The sequence below is a fragment of the Oncorhynchus mykiss genome, chromosome 10, assembly GCF_057628025.1.
Source record: "Oncorhynchus mykiss isolate SJ-2025 chromosome 10, ASM5762802v1, whole genome shotgun sequence".
NCBI lineage: Eukaryota > Metazoa > Chordata > Actinopteri > Salmoniformes > Salmonidae > Oncorhynchus > Oncorhynchus mykiss.
Genome location: NC_143031.1, coordinates 54,749,933 through 54,768,811, shown reverse-complemented (window position 1 = coordinate 54,768,811; position 18,879 = coordinate 54,749,933). Strand labels below are relative to the sequence as shown.

The 18,879-nt window shown below is 41.9% G+C and overlaps 1 protein-coding gene across 1 annotated transcript in view; it reads right to left on the bottom strand.

Annotated features, from left to right (window-relative positions):
- Window positions 1-18,625, bottom strand: part of LOC110534276 (microsomal triglyceride transfer protein) — a 31,971-nt gene extending 13,346 nt beyond the window's left edge. Inside the window, exons 1-11 of the mRNA XM_021619040.3 lie at window positions 17,939-18,625; window positions 15,909-16,099; window positions 13,902-14,045; window positions 11,721-11,828; window positions 11,097-11,353; window positions 10,599-10,749; window positions 10,068-10,225; window positions 9,513-9,681; window positions 6,341-6,448; window positions 5,586-5,798; window positions 2,747-2,958 (exon numbers count right to left, since the gene is read on the bottom strand). Of these exons, the coding sequence (XP_021474715.2) occupies window positions 2,747-2,958; window positions 5,586-5,798; window positions 6,341-6,448; window positions 9,513-9,681; window positions 10,068-10,225; window positions 10,599-10,749; window positions 11,097-11,353; window positions 11,721-11,828; window positions 13,902-14,045; window positions 15,909-16,099; window positions 17,939-17,999 (1,772 nt within the window). The 5' untranslated portion in view covers window positions 18,000-18,625. The remainder of the gene's footprint in view (window positions 1-2,746; window positions 2,959-5,585; window positions 5,799-6,340; window positions 6,449-9,512; window positions 9,682-10,067; window positions 10,226-10,598; window positions 10,750-11,096; window positions 11,354-11,720; window positions 11,829-13,901; window positions 14,046-15,908; window positions 16,100-17,938) is intronic.
- Between the last annotated feature and the right edge of the window lie 254 nt (window positions 18,626-18,879).

The window sequence follows — 18,879 nt, the reverse complement described above, 5'->3', positions numbered from 1 at the left end:
TCAGTTTGGTTGTCATCTGAGACATTCTCATCAATGATAAGATGACAAAGTCTACAGTGGAAAGTCTACATATCAGAGTTATCGGATTCACATGGAATTGTTGTTCAATTTAAATGTTTGAATATGAAATTATTTGTGATGGGATGAAATGTGATTTTAGCTTCTAAAATGTGAGAATTGGGTTTTTATAAGGTTAGGGCTCTGCTCAATCAGTGGCCAGCCCCAGTGAAGAGTCATGGGTTATAAAAAAAAAACTTTTCAGTCACAGCCTTCTCGCTCCACTGTATAAAGCCTTGACGACAATATAACCTCCTGTTCCGAGGATGTGAGGACGACGGTCCGATGTCAGAATGGTTCAGATAATAACTACAGAACGAAGCCAAGATCAGCGTGAGTTTTGGTTGTGAATGGTATGAACTTTGAACTCTTATTCACTACAGAAGTGATACCTCCTAGCCGTTGAGTTAGCAACAGCAGCTGCAAACGAGGGTTAGGAAGGAACAGACAGAGTATCCAGTCTATCACAAAACGACGTTACTACAATGTATCCAATTGACCACCAGAGACATTCTTCAAAGGACTCGGTTTGGCAACACAGCCTTCCATCTACCACCAACCTACTGAAGCGCAGCTCAGAGTAAATATTTATTGCATTTTCCTTTTCCAAATGGGCGGTAATTTAGAATGCATAAGATACTGTATTTACGATAGCACAGCTTCTTCCTTTGTTACTCAGTCTTCCCGCTCTTTCACTCAAACCCAGCCCCTTTTCTTTTGTGTAACAAGCTGTCATATCTGTTCCGCCCGCTAGGGACGTTTTCCTTTATGATGTCATTTGTAATCAAGTTATGATTAATTATGTGTATGTGTAATTCTGTGTGATTAGTTAGGTATTTAGTAAATAAATAAACCCAATTTTGTCTTGCTGATTCAACTTGTTAGCCAGTGTTCATGACAATAACCAAGAATGTACAACTTTAAGAAGAGACTGAATTAAGGTGACGATTATAATATTGACTGCTATTGATGTAAAATATTACTAGGTCTTTAAGAGTTTATTCAAAAGATAACAGCTCTATAAATATTATTTTGTGGTGCCCCGACTCTCTAGTTAATTACATTTACATGATTAGCCCAATCTGGTAATATTATTTTATAGAATAGCATGTCATATCACTTAATCCGGCATAGCCAAAGACACGACATAGGGCAGCAGCCTCTAAGGTGCAGTGTTGAGTAACAGGGTGGTAGCCGGCTAGTGATGACTATTTAACAGTCTGATGGCCTTGAGATAGAAGCTGTTTTTCAGTCCCAGCTTTGATGCATCTGAACTGACATCGCCGTCTGGATAATAACGGGGTGAACAGGCCATGGCTTAAGTGGTTGATGTCCTTGATGATCTTTGTGTGTCTCTGGTGATGAGATGGGCAGACCGCACCACCCTCTGGACCATCACAGAAGCTCCTTTGTGCAGGATTTCTCTATTCTACTACATAATTGAACAATCGTGTACCTCCACTACGCATCAGTAGGGATTAAGAAGTAGGGATACACCACTGGCCCTTTGTGTTTAAGGAAAGTGCACTCTCCTACATGAGTGCGCTGGTATAACGGTTGCTGTCCTTTCAGAATCAAACCTGTCACACACTGAAGGCCTATAGGTTTGCCACTGCGCAAATAATAGATATAAAGGGGCGGCAGGGTAGCCTAGTGGTTAGAATGTTGGACTAGTAACCGGAAGGTTGCAAGTTCAAACCCCCGAGCTGACAAGGTACAAATCTGTCGTTCTGCCCCTGAACTGTACCTAGGCCGTCATTGAAAATAAGAATTTGTTCTTAACTGACTTGCCTAGTTAAATAAAGGTAAAATAAATAAATAAATACAAAAAGGCTGTTAAGATACTGTTTCAAGAAAGGAGTGTATATACTTGGCCTGGCAAAGCGGTTTTATGCAGGGTTTTTTACTACGCTGGTCTCGGCAAGAAGTTACGAGTCCTCACTGTCCGAGAGCGAGTCAAGACCAAGTACAAATGTATCCGACACAAGACCGAGACACTCAATATGTGATCTCGAGACCGGACTGTTAGTAGGTGCCAGGTGCACAGGTTTGTGTCAAGAACTGCAAAGCTGCTGGGTTTTTCAAATGCAACAGTTTCCCATATGTATCAAGAACGGTCAACCACCCAAAGGACATCCAGCCAACTTGACACAACTGTGGAAAGCATTGGAGTCCAACATGGGCCAGCATCTGTGGAACGCTACTGACACCTTGTAAAGACAATGCCCCAACGAATTGAGGCTATTCTGAGGGTGGGGTGGGGGCTATGAGTCTATTATTGATGTTTCGTACACTCAAGTCCCCTAAAATGGGGGGACTACATACATTGCTGTAATTTCTAAAAGGTTCAACTAATATGGATGGAAATACCCTCAATTAAAACTGACAGTCTGCACTTTAACCTCAAACATTGTATAATTTCAAAACAACAAAATGTGTCACTGTCCCAATACTTTTGGAGCTCACTGTAAGTAATGCCTGCCTTCAATTTAGGATTTTAATTAAATAAAATGAGTGCCTGCTGGTCTAGCAAGTAACACCACTGCCTGCACCACATATACACCACCCCAGTGTGGGTACGAATCCCAGCCCAATCGCCAGTCTCCCCACTCATTTAGTGCTGTTTCAGTCTGAATAAAATGAAAATAACACAAAAAAAATCAAATCAAATGTAAATCCCATCACCCACCTGGCAGGCATTTCAAAATGGAGGATGTCCTTGACCTTGGAAAGCATGTACTTGTTCAACTCTTTGGGAAGGTTTCCGATGGACAGGAGCACATTCTTCACCTCCATGTATGAGGGGTTGCTGCTAAAGACGACATCCGCAGCTGCTGCCCTCACATTCTTCTCGTAGACCCGGCGGTTCTGGTGGTACACTCGGTTCACCGTCTGCTTCACCTGAAATGGAGTGAGGCACGAAAACAGTTTAAAAGATCAGTTTTGTTGGCCAGGCTGGTCAAGCGCGAGCACACATCTATGATGTTGGCATAAGTTTGAACCCGACCTAATGCCCTTTAACACAACTTCTCTCTATAGTTCCCCACTGCTATCATCCTTTCAATAAAATCTGAAAAAACAAAAGTTTTGAGAATGACACAAATATACATTTTCACAAAGTCTGCTGCCTCAGTTGGTATGATGGCAATTTGCATATACTCCAGAATGTTATGAAGAGTGATCTAATGAACTGCAATTAATTGCAAAGCCCCTCTTTGCCATGCAAGTGAACTGAATCCCCCAAAAACATTTCCATTGCATTTCAGCCCTGCCACAAAAGGACCAGCTGACATCATGTCAGTGATTCTCTCGTTAACACAAGTGTGAGTGTTGATGAGAACAAGGCTGAAGATCACACGGTCATGCTGATTGAGTTCGAATAACAGACTGGAAGCTTCAAAAGGAGGGTGGTGCTTGGAATCATTGTTCTTCCTCTCTCAATCATGGTTACCTGCAAGGAAGCACGTGCAGTCATTGCTTTTCACAAAAATGACTTCAAAGGCAAGGATATTGTTGCCAGTAAGATTGCACCTAAATCAACCATTTATCGGCACATCAAGAACTTCAAGGAGAGCGGTTCAATTGTTGTGAAGAAGGCTTCAGGGAGCCCAAGAAAGTCCAGCAAGCACCAGGACCGTCTCCTAAAGTTGATTCAGCTGCGGTATCGGGGCACCACCTGTACAGAGCTTGTAGCAGGCAGGTGTGAGTGCATCTGCACGCTCAGTGAGGCGAAGACTTTTGGAGGATGGCCTGGTGTCAAGAAGGGAACCAAAGAAGCCACTTCTCTCCAGGACAAACATCAGGGACACACTGATATTCTGCAAAAGGTACAGGGATTGGACTGCTGAGGACGGGGGTAAAGTCATTTTCTCTGATGAATCCCCTTTCCGAATTTTTGGGGCATCCGGAAAAAAGCTTGTCCGGGGAAAACAAGGTGAGCGCTACCATCGGTCCTGTGTCATGCCAACAGTAAAGCACCCTGAGACCATTCATGTGTGGGGTTGCTTCTCAGCCAAGGGAGTGGGCTCACTCACAATTTTGCCTAAGAACACAGCCATGAATAAAGAATGGTACCAACGCATCCTCCGAGAGCAACTTCTCCCAACCATCCAGGAACAGTTTGGTGACTAACAATGCCTTTTCCAGCAAGATGGAGCACCTTACCATAAGGCAAAAGTGATAACTAAGTGGCTCAGGGAACAAAACATCAATATTTTGGGTCCATGGCCAGGAAACTCCCCAGACCTTAATCCCATTGAAAACTTGTAGTCAATCCTCAAGAGGCGGGTGGACAAACAAAAACCCACAAATTCTGACAAACTCTAAGCATTGCAAGACCAGAGGACATTTCTCCAAAAAGTACGATCTTTGTCCCCATGTGCAGTTGCAAACTGTAGTCTGGCTTTTTTATTGCGGTTTTGGAGCAGCGGCTTCTTCCTTGCTGAGCGGCCTTTCAGGTTATGTCGATATATGACTTGTTTTACCGTGGATAGAGATACTTTTGTATCTGTTTCCTCCAGCATCTTCACAAGGTCCTTTGCTGTTGTTCTGTGATTGATTTTCACTTTTCACACCAAAGTACATTAATCTAGAGGAGACAGAATGCGTCTCCTTCCTGAGCGGTATGACGGCTGCGTGGTCCCATGGTGTTTATACTTGAGTAATATTGTTTCTACAGATGAACGTGGTACCTTCAGACGTTTGGAAATTTCTCCCAAGGATGAACCAGACTTAGGGAGGTCTACAATTTTTTTCTGAGGTCTTGTCTGATTTCTGTTGATTTTTCCATGATGTCAAGCAAAGAGGGACTGAGTTTGAAGAAAGGCCTTGAAATACATCCACAGGTACACCTACAACTGGCTCAAATGATGTAAATTAGCCTATCAGAAGCTTCTAACGCCATGACATCATTTTCTGGAATTTTCCAAGCTGTTTAAAGGCACAGTCAATTTAGTGTATGTAATCTTCTGACCCACTGGAATAAGTGATATAATCTGTCTGTAAACAATTGTTGGAAAAATTACTTGTGTCATTCACAAAAATATCCTAACCGACTTGTCAAAACTATAGTTTGTTAATTAACAATAAATTTGCGGAGTGGTTGAAAAACAAGTTTTAATGACTGCAACCTGAGTGTATGTAAACTGTAAAATGTATAAATTAAATTAGCTAACATTTATAAAAAACAAATGTTCCTTTGTCATTATGGGGAATTGTGTTTAGATTAATGAGGAAAACAAATAATTTAATATATTTTAGAATAAGACTGTAGCATAAAAAATGTGGGAATTTCAAGGGGTCTGAATACTTTCCGATTGCAGTATACATACAACAGTACATACAGTGCATTCGGAAAGTATACAGACCCCTTGACTTTTTCCACAATTTGTTAAGTTACAGCAAGTGTCCACATACTTTTGGTACTCAGTGTCTATCGAAATAAGATAAATACATCTAAATATATGGCTCTGGGAATGGCAATCCAGCTTCCCTCATGAATGGTTGTCTGGCTATTCCAATGGCCTCACCTCATCTGTGATGAGGGCGACGTCGTATCTCTGCAGGGCTGTGAGGGAGATAGTGCAGTATGCCCCGACCTCCGACTCAGCATATTTGGAAAACAGGGGAATGGCCTCGGGCAGCAGGGAGTTCTTCAGCGCTAGCAGGTACATCTGAATGTCTGACACCACCTGCGTGCTGTCGGGACCTTCCAGAATCATCTTCTTCACCTCAACCACAGTCTGCGTTGAACATGGGACAAAAACACACACAATAAATCAGCCATTGTATAGTTCCTTTTAAGAATTTGTGACTTTCTTTGGTGCATTTCACAACGGGATCATTTCTGTATATTTTCAAGCTATCAGACACAGCTACCTCTCACTACTGTTTCACTTCACTATTCCAGTCTGGCATTCCAATAGAGTCCCACTTGGCTCAGTTAAAAAAGTCCAATCAGTATTATCTTGGTTGAAGATGATTAAATTGCTTAAAAGGGACATTTAAACACATTTTACTTCATATTCATCGAGACAATGCCTACTCATAGTTGGTTAAAATCATATGATGCACAACAAGATGACGTCATCGGAAACACTTATATTCATCCATCTTTTGAACTATGAAACAGAAAAACGCCATTTTCACATTTGATGACGTTGGGGTGGTGCTTGAGATGATTAATATGAAGTAAAAAATAATGTTTTAATCTCTTTAAGAATTTGTTTTGTACAACTCCCCTCATTATAGACACGGACTAAACATATTTGATAACTTTACTCACTGGTAGCTCGCAACCTCCTTTTTGACAGAGTTTGTGCACAATGGCACCCATGATGATCACCACCGATTCTTTGATGTCTTTACTGCCAATCTTGCCCTTTGAAATGTCCTGAAAAAACAATGTGTCATTATCATCATATGATTTATCATCATACAGTACCCCAAAAAACATGATTTTAAATAAAATTGCAATTTTGGAAGTCATTAGAGAGTAGGTACAAAATCTAAGAGAAGGAGAAACAACTGCCCCACAAATAATGTATGTGTTATTTCCTTTAACGCAACATAGGACATAGTCAGACTGAGCCACAGAAATGCTACAATCAACAATGTCATGAAGGGTGCATTGAGAGCGCTGGGTCGTGATCAGTATGGAGAAAACATTTTCAAATGGCAAGGTTGAAAAATATTTACACTACCAGTCAAAAGTTGACACCTACTCAAGTTTTTAATTTTTTTTTTAATAATTAAAAAAAAAAATTATACGTTGTAGAATAATTGTGAAGATATCCCAACTATGAAATTACATTATTCCATACATGTTGTAACCAAAAAAAAGTGTTAAGCAAATCAAAACATATTAAAAATGTAAGATTCTTCAGAGTAGCCACCCTTTGCCTTGATGACAGCTTTGCACACTTTTGGCATTCTCTCAACCAGCTTCATGAGGTAGTAACCTGGAATGTATTACAATTAACAGGTGTGCCTTGATAAAAGTTAATTTGTGGATTTTCTTTCCCTTCTTAATGCGTTTGAGCCAATCAGTTGTGTTGTGATAAGGTAGGGGTGGTATACAGAAGATAACCCTATTTGGTAAAAGACCAAGTCCATATTATGGCAAGAACAGCTCAAATAAGCAAAGAGAAACGACAGTCCATCATTACTTTAAGACATAAAGGTCAATCAATCCAGAACATTTCAAGAACTTTAAACATTTCTTCAAGTGCAGTCGCAAAAACCATCAAGCGCTATGATGAAACTGGCTCTCATGAGGACTGCCACAGGAAAGGAAGACCCAGAGTTATCCTCTGCTGCAGAGGATAAATTCCTTAGTGTTACCAGCCTCAGAAATTGCAACCCAAATAAATGCTTCAGAGTTCAAGTAACAGACACATCTCAACATCAACCGTTCAAAGGAGAGTGCATGAATCAGGCCTTCATGGTTGAATTGCTGCAAAGAAACTACTACTAAAGAATACCAATAAGAAGAAAAGACTTGCCTCCCGGGTGGCGCAGTGGTCTAAGGCACTGCATCGCAGTGTTAGCTGTGCCACCAGAGACTCTGGGTTCGAGCTCAGGCTCTGTCGCAGCCGGCCGCAACCGGGAGGTCCATGGGGTGACGCACAATTGGCCTAGCGTTGTCCGGGTTAGGGAGGGTTTGGCCGGTAGGGATATCCTTGTCTCATCGCGCACTAGCGACTCCTGTGGTGGGTCGGGCGCAGTGCACGCTGACCAGGTCGCTAGGTGCACGGTGTTTCCTCCGACACATTGGTGTGGCTGGCTTCTGGGTTGGATGTGCACTGTGTTAAGAAGCAGTGCGGCTTAGTTGGGTTGTGTTGCGGAGGACACATGACTCTCGACCTTCGTCTCTCCCGAGCCCGTACGGGAGTTGTAGCGACAAGATAGTAACTACTAACAATACAAGCAATGGACATTAAGACTGGTGGAAATCTGTCTTTTGGTCTGATGATTCCAAATTTGAGATTTTTGGTTCCAACCGCTGTGTCTTTGTGAGACACAGAGTAAGTGAATGGATGATCTCCGCATGTGTAGTTCTCACAGTGAAGCATGGAGGAGGTGGTGGGGGTGCTTTGTTGGTGACACTGTCAGTGATTTAGTTAGAATTCAAGGCACACTTAACCAGCATGGCTACCACAGCATTCTGCAGCGATACACCATCCCATCTCGTTTGCGCTTAGTGGGACTATCATTTGTTTTTCAACAGGACAATGACCCAACACACCTCCAGGCTGTGTAAGGGCTATTTGACCAGGAAGGAGAGTGATGGAGTGCTGCATCAGATGACCTGGCCTCCATAATCACCTGACCTCAACCCAATGGAGAGGGTTTGGGATGAGTTAGACCACAGAGTGAAGGAAAAGCAGCCAACAAGTGCTCAGCATTTGTGGGAACTCCTTCAAAACCGTTGGAAAAGCATTCCAGGTGAAGCTGGTTGAGAGAATGCCAAGAGTGTGCAAAGCTGTCATCAAGGCAAAGGGTGGCTACTTTGAAGAATCTCAAATATAAAATAGATTTTGAGTTGTTTAAACTTTTTTGGTTACTATATGATTCCATATGTGTTATTTTAGTTTTGATGTCTTCACTATTTATCAACAATGTAGAAAATAGTAAAAATAAAGAAAAACCCTTGAAGTAGTATGTGTCCAAACGTTTGACTGGTATTGTATATATAATAAATAAATGTACCAACACTTGCACTTTACCCCCCCCCCCCCCCCCCCTTCTAGCTCTGACTCTACTAATAGCTACATTATTGAGGAAATATTTACTTTCTATGCCTGTGATATGTGGTTGTCCCACCTAGCTATCTCAAGATGAATGCACTAACTGTAGGTCGCTCTGGATAAGAGAGTCTGCTAAATGACTAAAATGTAAAGTTGTAAAACATTGTGCTAATGTTCTTACTGAATATTGCCCTGATGATGAGCATAAGGGTGCTTTCAAACCAGAAAAAAATGGATACGTAAAAAACACAGTAAGTCAATGATTTTCACTGGGAGCCGTGCGTTGGGGGAGGGTACAGTGTTGTGTTGCGCAGTCCGTCAGAAGTCACAATGATGCATTTTTGGGCTCCCGAGTGGCGCAGAGGTCGAAGGCACTGCATCTCAGTGCAAGAGGCATCACTGCAGTCCCTGGTTCCTATCCAGGCTGCATCACATCCGGCCGTGATTGGGAGTCCCATAGGGCGATGCACAATTGTCCCATTGGCTGGGGTAGGCCGTCATTGTAAATATTAATTTGTTCATAACTGACTTAACTAATTAAATAACGGTTAAATAAAACATCTGTCTAACCAATTGAAAACATTGAACTGACTTTTTACCAAACAATTTCTCCCCATCCTGCTGTGTTGGACATGATTTTAATTTATTTTGATTTGAAGGCACCATAAAATGTAGAATTTGAGCAAGAGTCAGCCATTGGCCACTCACCACCAAAGCTTGGAGCATTCTCTCGTTGGGGTGCGAGGCAAAGCCGCAGGCATACAGGAACCTCTCCTGCAGAACCAGGCCTTTGGGGTCGGCAAAGTTGAGGAACTGCAGCATGGCGTCCAAGGAATCGGGCGTCTGGGACGAGGTCACGGCGTCCACCACCTGAGGTCTGCAGACCCCAAGAGAATTGGAGAGAGGCGGTGAGTCAGAAGTCATATCTAAAATGGCACCATATTCCCTGTATAGTTAACTATGTGGCTCTGGCCAAAAGAAACATGGGGCGAGAGACAGACAGCAAGGAAACGGGGTGAGGAGTCTCTACATCTCATAAGAAAGCATCAAAGCCTGAGAGAGAGAGAAAAAAAGACAGAAAAAGAGGAGAAAATGAGAGATCGAGAAGAGAAAGAATGATATTAGAGAAGTGAAAATAAAGAGAAGAAAAAGGGAATGAAGAGGGAAAGACAAAAAAGAGGAGAGCTAGAGAAAGAGGCAGACAGAAAGAGAATGAAAAGGAGGGAGAGAGAGACAGAGAGGTGGGAAAGTGCTAGGGATTACAAGGCAGTCTTGCTGGAGCGCTTCAGCACTTGGAGGATCTCGTCCTTGGAGGCTTTCCTTATGCTCTGGATGAGAGCCAGGAAGCTTCGGGGAGCGATGGCCTTAGACAAGCTATCTGGTTCAAACTGCTTCTGGACTGCTTGCCAGTGCTCAAACAGCTAGTGGGATGGGCAGAGAAAAGGAAAAGAAAGGAAAAATAGTAATGTCTTAATTAAATGTTTGGTTGGCAAGGACATGTATCGACAGTGTGGTATAGGGTTGGCAAATGCAGACTACTAAAAAGGGCAGCTTTTCACACTATTGTAACACCCCGTACTCTGATCATTTAATTCTAGCACCATTGCAGCAATCAACCAGGCCACCATAGTTTTGCCCTGCTCTGCCCTTTTTAATTATTCTTTAGCAAAGAGTAATTTTTTAAGCATTTGTTTTGGCAGTATATTGGAACCTTTCAGAGGGAAAAGTCAGTGTCCAAGGTTGACAACAACCTGAAGCAATTTCTTTGCTTTATTGCTTCTCACAACCACTCACCGATTGACAGCCCTTGCATTGGGATTTGACCTTCTCAGCTGCCACACCAACAGCAAACAATTTCTCATCAAGTGATTTGACAACACTGGCGACATTCTTCCCCGCAGCCTCAAACGGCCCAGCCTCAATTGCTACCAGCGTCAAGCTTTGCCTGAGGACAACATAAACGAACAAATCCATCAATCAGTTTCTGTTCCTTTGCTATTGATGTTCTCAGAAAGCCTATTCAATCAATAAGTGAAAAAACAACATTACTTTCACAATGAAAAATGCATGTGTTGAATTAGTGTAGTAAACAAAAGAAGAAGAAAATAAACTATTGCCTCAAAGTTTACAGGACATGTTTTTCACCATTAACATTCCATTGGACTCCCTTGTGTCTTATATTTCTTAAAACTGCATTGTTCGTTAAGGGCTTGTAAGTGAGAATTTAATGGTAAGGTCTACAATTGTATTCGGCGCATGTGACAAATAACATCTGATTTGTGCCAACCTTACCTGGACACTATTTTAGCAGCGGTGGTGCGGCGTGCATTGACTGCTAAGATGTGAGTCTCCTTGGCTATGGCTGACTTAATGAAGCCATCCTCCAGGGTGAAAACAGTGACAGAGCTGGACTCCCCACTCACGCCCAGGACCTGAATGTAGGTGGTGAAGCCGGTCTCTGCGGTCTTGCAGGTCTCCAAAGCCTTGGTCCTTGTCACCTGGCCCTGGGCAGCCTTATACTCTACCGTACACCTCCCGGACACGTCATTCTGTTCCCAGACCAGACAGATCAGTCAGCCAACCAAGTACTCATACAGAAAACCATTGAAAAACAGTTTTAAGCAATTGTTTGAATGATTTACATTGAGAATTCATAAAATTGTATTTTACAGTGCATTATTTTTTTGGGATGACATGATATAATGGCAATTACATGAGTATCCACTTATAATTACTTTTTGGTTTTTCTTTTTGGTTTATCAATTTAGTACACGTGGTGGTTACCAATTGAGTTTATTAAAAATTACCCAAAAGTAATTTCTCTTTGTAAGTGCCTGCTAAAATACGACTGTAGAGTAAAACATTTAACTGTTTCCATGATTACCTATAACTGCATATGTATTGGATCTCATTTACCTCTATGACTTTCCCAGATCTGCATTGCACCTGCAGCAGGCTGGCCACACCCCTCTTCAAGTTCTTAATGGAAGCAGGCTCCGCCTTATAGCAGTAAAAGCTGCTCACCTGAAACAGAGGAATGGAACAACAAACAAGTCAATACGATACGAAAGTGACTTCTTATTTGCTGAAAGTGTGCATAGTAACAATGCACTAGAGTCAAATGACAGGGAACAGTGACATAACTGTAGTTCTCAGATTAACATTATCTAAGTGCCTCAGATAATCATGAGATGTCAACAAATGGAATAGGGTCTGACTTCATAGGATCTGACTGAACTTCATCTTGAGGGTGTTCCTTGCGAGGGAGTTCCTTTTTTCTTGGCAAGGTATGCACATGGCATTGCGCAGGGGCCAATATGAGTGCCATTTTCTTGTCAAGGAATGCCCACGGCAAGGAACGCAACCCAAGACAAATTCTGCAGTCAGACACTATCAAACAAATGTCTTATTCACTTTCCCAGCATATTCCACTCAACTCAGGGCATCATACTATAAATCACACTTTGAGGCTTAGATTAAATGACTAGATTGATTAGGCTTTATTTACTATATTTGTTAAAAACTATAACCCTCTTTAACCTTATTTGTCCATATTCAGCCTTTATCAACTCAATAGTGATAGAAAGCTTTATTTGAAAAACCATGTCTAACATTGCAGAGATTGCAGAAAAAAAGTCTTAAATACAATACAGAAGTACAAAGGTTGCAGACAATAGATCACATTGTAGTAAAAACAAACACATCGTCACCCTAAGGTCACCATTATCACAAAAGTTTCAAAATCTTTGTCACTCGTTCATTATCTTACACTCAACGGGAAGTTTATTAGGTACATAGGTGGCTCCTACAGACAGTGAGTCACATGGCTTGTAATATGAAGCAGGCAGACAGGCATCAAGGCATTCAGTTACTGTTTGATTGAACATTAGAATAGGCAAAACAAGTGACCTAAGCATCTTTGAGCATGGTATTCTGGGTTTTTCACATACGAATGTGTCTAGGTTTACAGAGAATGGTGCGACAAACAAAAACATCCAGTCAACGGCAGTCCTGTGGGCGAAAACAGCTTGTTGATGAGAGTGGGCCAAGGAGAATGACATGAATCTTGCAAGCTAACAGACGTCCAATCTGCATCAACTGTGTGATGCCATCTCGTCAGAATGGACCAACATCCCTGTGGAACATTCCTGTGGAATGCAAAGAGGGGGGGGGGGGGGTCCGACTCGGTAGTAGATGGGTGTATCTAATAAACTGTCCGGTGAGTGCATGTAATCACTTATTATAGTTTGTAATACTATGAGATACATTTGGTTTCAATATGTACAGTCCAGTGCTAAATTGTTACTATTTTCATAACAGATTTAGCTGATCACAATGCATTCAACAGGACATTCACTGATCAACTGGTTCAACTATTCACCTTACCATGTCTGTGTCATCAAGGAACGGGGCCCCTTTGCCACGCCAATACCCCCACACTTGTCTCCCGTGGGATCTGATAACCGGACGGCCGGCAATCTGAACAGTTGACCTTTGCACATACACACCATCTGTCTGGTATTTCCCCTTCCAGCGTCACCACACTAACACATTGCTAATTACAGCTCCATGAATAGTCCTCGGAAATATGGATGTCGTCAAGGATGCTCCGGAAACGGCTCCCATACTAGATTACGTATTTTTTTATCTAAACTGATTGTAGTAAAAGTGATGGTTGATATAGAAATACATGTAAAATTGAACAATACTTTTATGACTATTGACCTATGAGGATATAACAAAAGTACTACAATGACAGAAAAATAGCTATTTGTAGTATATCTAGTATACTTCTGGTAATAATTAAACACCCTACTACCTACACATGTTACTACATCTACCTATGGCAGATAATCTCCACTACAGTATACCCAAAGTACATTCGTGTTCCTAGTAACTGCCTTAAATTCAATCAATAATTTAGCATTATGCATCGATAAAAACATACAGTAACACTTTACTTAGCGCCTGCAGGTATAATACATTATGATCCGTTCTAATTCTTTTTTAGACCTGTTATGAGCATGAATGAGCCCCTTTATAATGTCTAATAACTGTTTGTTTCCATAGACACAAACCAACATCCACAGCTCTTACCTTTCCGTTTTTCAGGTGCACCATGAACGGCCTTTCCAGTGCTGCCAGCTTCTTCTCTCCGAGAAGGCTTTGCGTTGTTGCGCCATGGAATATGTTCTTCTTGGCTGAGCGTGGGGCCACATTTTTTATCTTCACATTTGAGATCTGTGGATGGGAATGGAAGAGCTTGTTAGATGATCTGGAGGACAAAGAGGAGGACATAGTCATGTTAAGAAAAAAGGAGGAATTTATAACATGGATGCATGTTCCTCAACGGGCAGAAGAAAAGTTAGTGACTAAAAAGCTTAGGACATGTCAAGCAGCTCAATATCAATATTCTCCATAGAATACAACCAGAGTGGAAGGTATAGACTTCAAATAGTATTTGAAATGTTTAAAAAAAATGTCAGTGTTTGGTTTAGCCTGTCTGGAATTCCAGGCAGGCATGTTGGCACTTTTGAGATGACTGATTTTGGGCCAGGCACGCACAATTAAGCACAACTTAAGTGTAACAGAATTCAAATACTATTTGAACCCAGGCCTTTTTAAATACAATTTATAAAACAGACTCCCTAAGGGGCCTGTCTGAGAACTTAAGTACTATTTTTACACAATCAGACCAGGCTTTTTTTCTATTTGCGCCAATTACAGGGGACATTAAGAACCTCTTTCCCAGGACCACTTTCCCAAGACCACTTTCCCAGGATCATATCAATATGTGCTTGAGTTTCCTTTCCTTTCACATTGTAAACAATATGTTGCATGTATAAACTCCAACATGTACCCTCCCAAAACAAGAGGTGTTTTCAAAAAAAAATATATATATATATATACCCCTACTCACTGCCTTCTCTGCGTTTGTGTAGATCTGAAAAGACTGGATAGGTCTAAGTGTTATGGTGAAAGTCCCAACTAGGCGAGGTAGGGTTACTGCCATAAACCAGTTACACATATCCAATACTCTCAGATCTACATATGGTCTAGTGGCTGGGGTTTTAACGGTGGATTTGGGATTCAGGTTAATCTATCCAACATACATTTAAGTCATTTAGCAGACATTCTTATCCAGAGCGACTTACAGTTAGTGCAGTGGTCGCCAACCGGTCGATTGCGATCAATCTTCAAGGCATTCCATGTCATTCACCAAATATTTATGTAGAAAAGCCAACGAACGATAAAGGCTTGCGCTCCTTTTTTAAAATCGTGTTGCGCTGTTGCCGGTAGGTGCACTTGACTCAAAAGTCCTGCGCACCGGGTAGCAAAGTGTTACCATGAGACAAACTCCGCCTACCTGGCAAATCTGTGACTAAATCGAGTGCACCTACTGCGCTGCCCAATCGGATAGCTCAAATCACAGTGGCTACAGAGCTTCCATGACCCTGGCCACAGCCACGTTTAATAGGCTACTAGCCTATGTAAGATTGAATAACTTTTGAAACCATGACCACAGAGAGACTCAACGAATACAGCTGTTTTTATGAGTGAGTTCATGTTCAAGTTTATATTCAGCACTGTCACTGTTTTTATTCAACACTATTACAAAACGCACTCCTCCGTACTTCCGCTCGGGCTGCAGCTGCAATGAATGAGTAGCCAAGTATCGATAGCCCTGCGTTTTATTATTATTAGCAGCTCGTCGTGTCAATTTTAATATTAAGGAATATTTAACTTTCTCTGGTCATAGGAACAACATGAATTTGTGCATGAGGCAGATGCGGTGGGATTCGAGTTTCGCCATCAGGTGGAAGACTGTGTCCCCTCTCTCTGGTCAGTCTCACTGGAGGAAAGGAAGGAGAGAGCAGGCCGTGAGAGGCGGTTGGAAAAAATAGTTTTGAACTCGGAATTCCAAGTCAGAAACCCGGGCATCTTTCTAGAGCTCTGACTTTTCGACCTGAAGATCACTGATGTCGTGATTTGATCTCGTTGACCATCAGATGCAGGTACCATCAGTCCAGTACATTTTCCCTCAATGTAGCTATCAGCAAAGTCAGGGTCAGGGTGAGGAGGTGGTGCTGTGGGATTATTTACCACCAGTTGTATGAGCTGGTCGTCCTTGCTGCTGGGGTCTCTCCACACTAAATTGACATCCACGTCACTGGAGATCCTATAGCCAGCACTGCCATCTTTTGACCCCTTGGCCCTGTCCACCAGCACCTCCGTGGTGTAGCTGAATTTGTACAACCGGTCATTGTTCAGCCTGGGTCCAGCAGCACCAGCACCTGAAACAACAGGAGGGGGCATGCTGGAATCACAGCGTGATATCAAAGCGCACAGTGATATGAGTGACTTAAGGCAGGGGTTCTGTCTGTTTTCTTTTTGAGCCCCACTAGGCCCTTTCAAACTGCATTCTCTTAGCCCAGGGCTATCCTTAACCCTGGGTTAAAATTAGCCCAGGGCCAGTTTAACGTCCTTTTACACAAGCATTTGTTAACCCTGGCTAGTTGAAACCAACTGTCACTTTTCTGGAGTAGAATATTCCTGTGTCACTTTTCTGGAGTCAATTGGGTGACAACCCAGGGTGTTGAGAGCAGTTGGAACATGGCTACGGAGACCCTGAGGACCCCAAAGGGTTGGGAGTCACTTAGATCAGGTGTTTCTCTATATAAATATCAAGGTCTTTCATCAGTAACTGCACAATGTCAGTAAGCTGATTAACACTAAAGGGCCCTCACTGCTGAGTGAGATGTCTGTCAAAACCACTCCTAAAAAAATAGTTGGTATATACCATTAAGCAGTGATTGAATTAAGGTATTTTCCTCAGCAGTCAATTACTTCCCTTTGCATGTCAATCATTACAAAAAGGCTTGAGTTCAGATTGGAGGAATTAGTTACTCTGTTAGATTTGTAATGTCTTGGCAACAATTAACCGTTTAACCATTACACACGTGACCTAGTCCCCTGGCTATTTGCTACTGGTTCGACAGAGAAAGATCAGGCAGGTGGATGAGACTGTGATACATGTAAAACCATGTGTAGCTTTGGGCAAAATACTTCCAAAAATCTTATCCTCTGTAGCAGATTATTTAAAACAGACAGTAATATGTATACATCCTGGATTCAGAAGGTGAGAAGGTGAGCCCTGCATGGTGGTGCAATTACAGCTTGTAATATTGTGTCATTATTATGAGAACCCTTGTAAGCTAAACCTACGATGGTCTACGTTTCTGATGGACACAATCAACACTGGAGACAGTGAACGTTGTGGGTGGACTATTAAAGTCCTCTATTGCTCTAATACAGTGTAGCATTCCAAAATAAGTGACATTAGGCCAGTCAAGACTGACGTGTCACTTTCGAGTTGCATCACCAAGTGCTGAATCAAACATACAAAATCTGTCACAGACAGCTGTATTCAACCACTTTGTCAACTGACTCAGTTTCTACTGACCAAGTTGAACATTAAAGAATTTAATTAATATCACCTATGATTAATAGATATGGCACCCAAAGAAACTACTTTACCACCACCAACTACAGTAATATCCACAATACCTACCCTTCAGGTTGCCTCAAATGTTTAGGGAACTAATTACTATTGGTTGTGTACTTAAATGTTTATTTAACTAGGCAAGTCAGTTATGAAGCAAATTCTTATTTACAATGAAGACCTACCCTGGCCAAATCTTAACAACGCTGGGCCAATTGTGCACCGCCCTATGGGACTCCCAATCACGGCCGGTTGTGATACAATCTGGAATCGAACCAGGGTCTGTAGTGATGCCTCTAGCACTGAGATGCAGCGTCTTAGACCACTGCGCCACTCAGGAAACCACATTACATCACTAGGAAACTCTATGTAACTATTGAATTTAGGAACGAACATGTTTTGTGAATCTCCAGCGAAAGTGATTTGTTGGTTTCTTGGCTGTTGCAAGACCATTCAAAGGTTTTATTACAGAAGTTCCAAGGTCACTGATTGTAGGCCTAGAGCCCAACTCCTTGACTGTAGGCCTAGAGCCCAACTCCTAACATACTCTCTAAGCAAATCACAAACCAACACAATATAAAACAACATATTCATCACACATATCGGTACATGAAAAAACCCAATAACTCACCTCTATTAGAAGCAGAAAATGAAGATGTCATGCAGAGCAAAAGCACAAAGAGAGCTAACATTTTGCACTATATATTAGGAGCAAGAAGGTGATTGCAGGTAAACCTTTACTGAATAGGCGCTCACAGGCCAGAAAGAAAGGCTCAGCTACCTGAAGCTACTCAAATTATGTTAAACGATGTGGAGGGCAGAATCCAAACTCCACGCTCAAGAACTAAGTACGAGATAAAGAGCAAATCATTAACTTGTAGCGCAGAGTTTTAACAATCCCTTCAAATATCGATAGGTGCAATGCCCACTGTCGCTGTGGGATACGGGAGCAGTTAATTTACGCTACACCTAATGATCGGATGATAGGCTTATCAACAGCGCATACACAAATGCGAATTGACATCGATATTTCGTCCTCAAGCAGTAGCCTATCATGATAAAATCAGCGAGACAATTACATATAGGCTAAAACAGTAGTTTCACAGCAGTAGCGATACTTCTGAATTTGGCCCAAATTTAAGCAACAAGTTTAAAACAATAAAACTACATTTACAACGTACGTCTAAAGTGGTTCAACTATGGTGACATTTACCCCTCGGTTGTGAGACGGCGTCAATTTGAGATTGAACCTTTCACCTAATTTTGCATGTCGGTAATAAACAGATTGACATCGTTGCACACACGGTTGAAGGAAATTGACTATACACGTCACACTATAACTGCCAGCATATGAGCCAATGGTAAGTATTTGTTTTTTTTTTGCCGTGTTTGTGTGCGGTTTGGGGGAATTTGTAAGCACCAGCTTGAGGTCAGTTTTGCGTTTCCACACTCTAATGGTAAGGATGGATGTGGGGACATGTGGGGAGGGGACGCTGACTGATCCGTGACCTGTGACCCCCCATTCCCATCAGGGATAAATTGATCTGGGTTTACATTATAGATGATTCATAT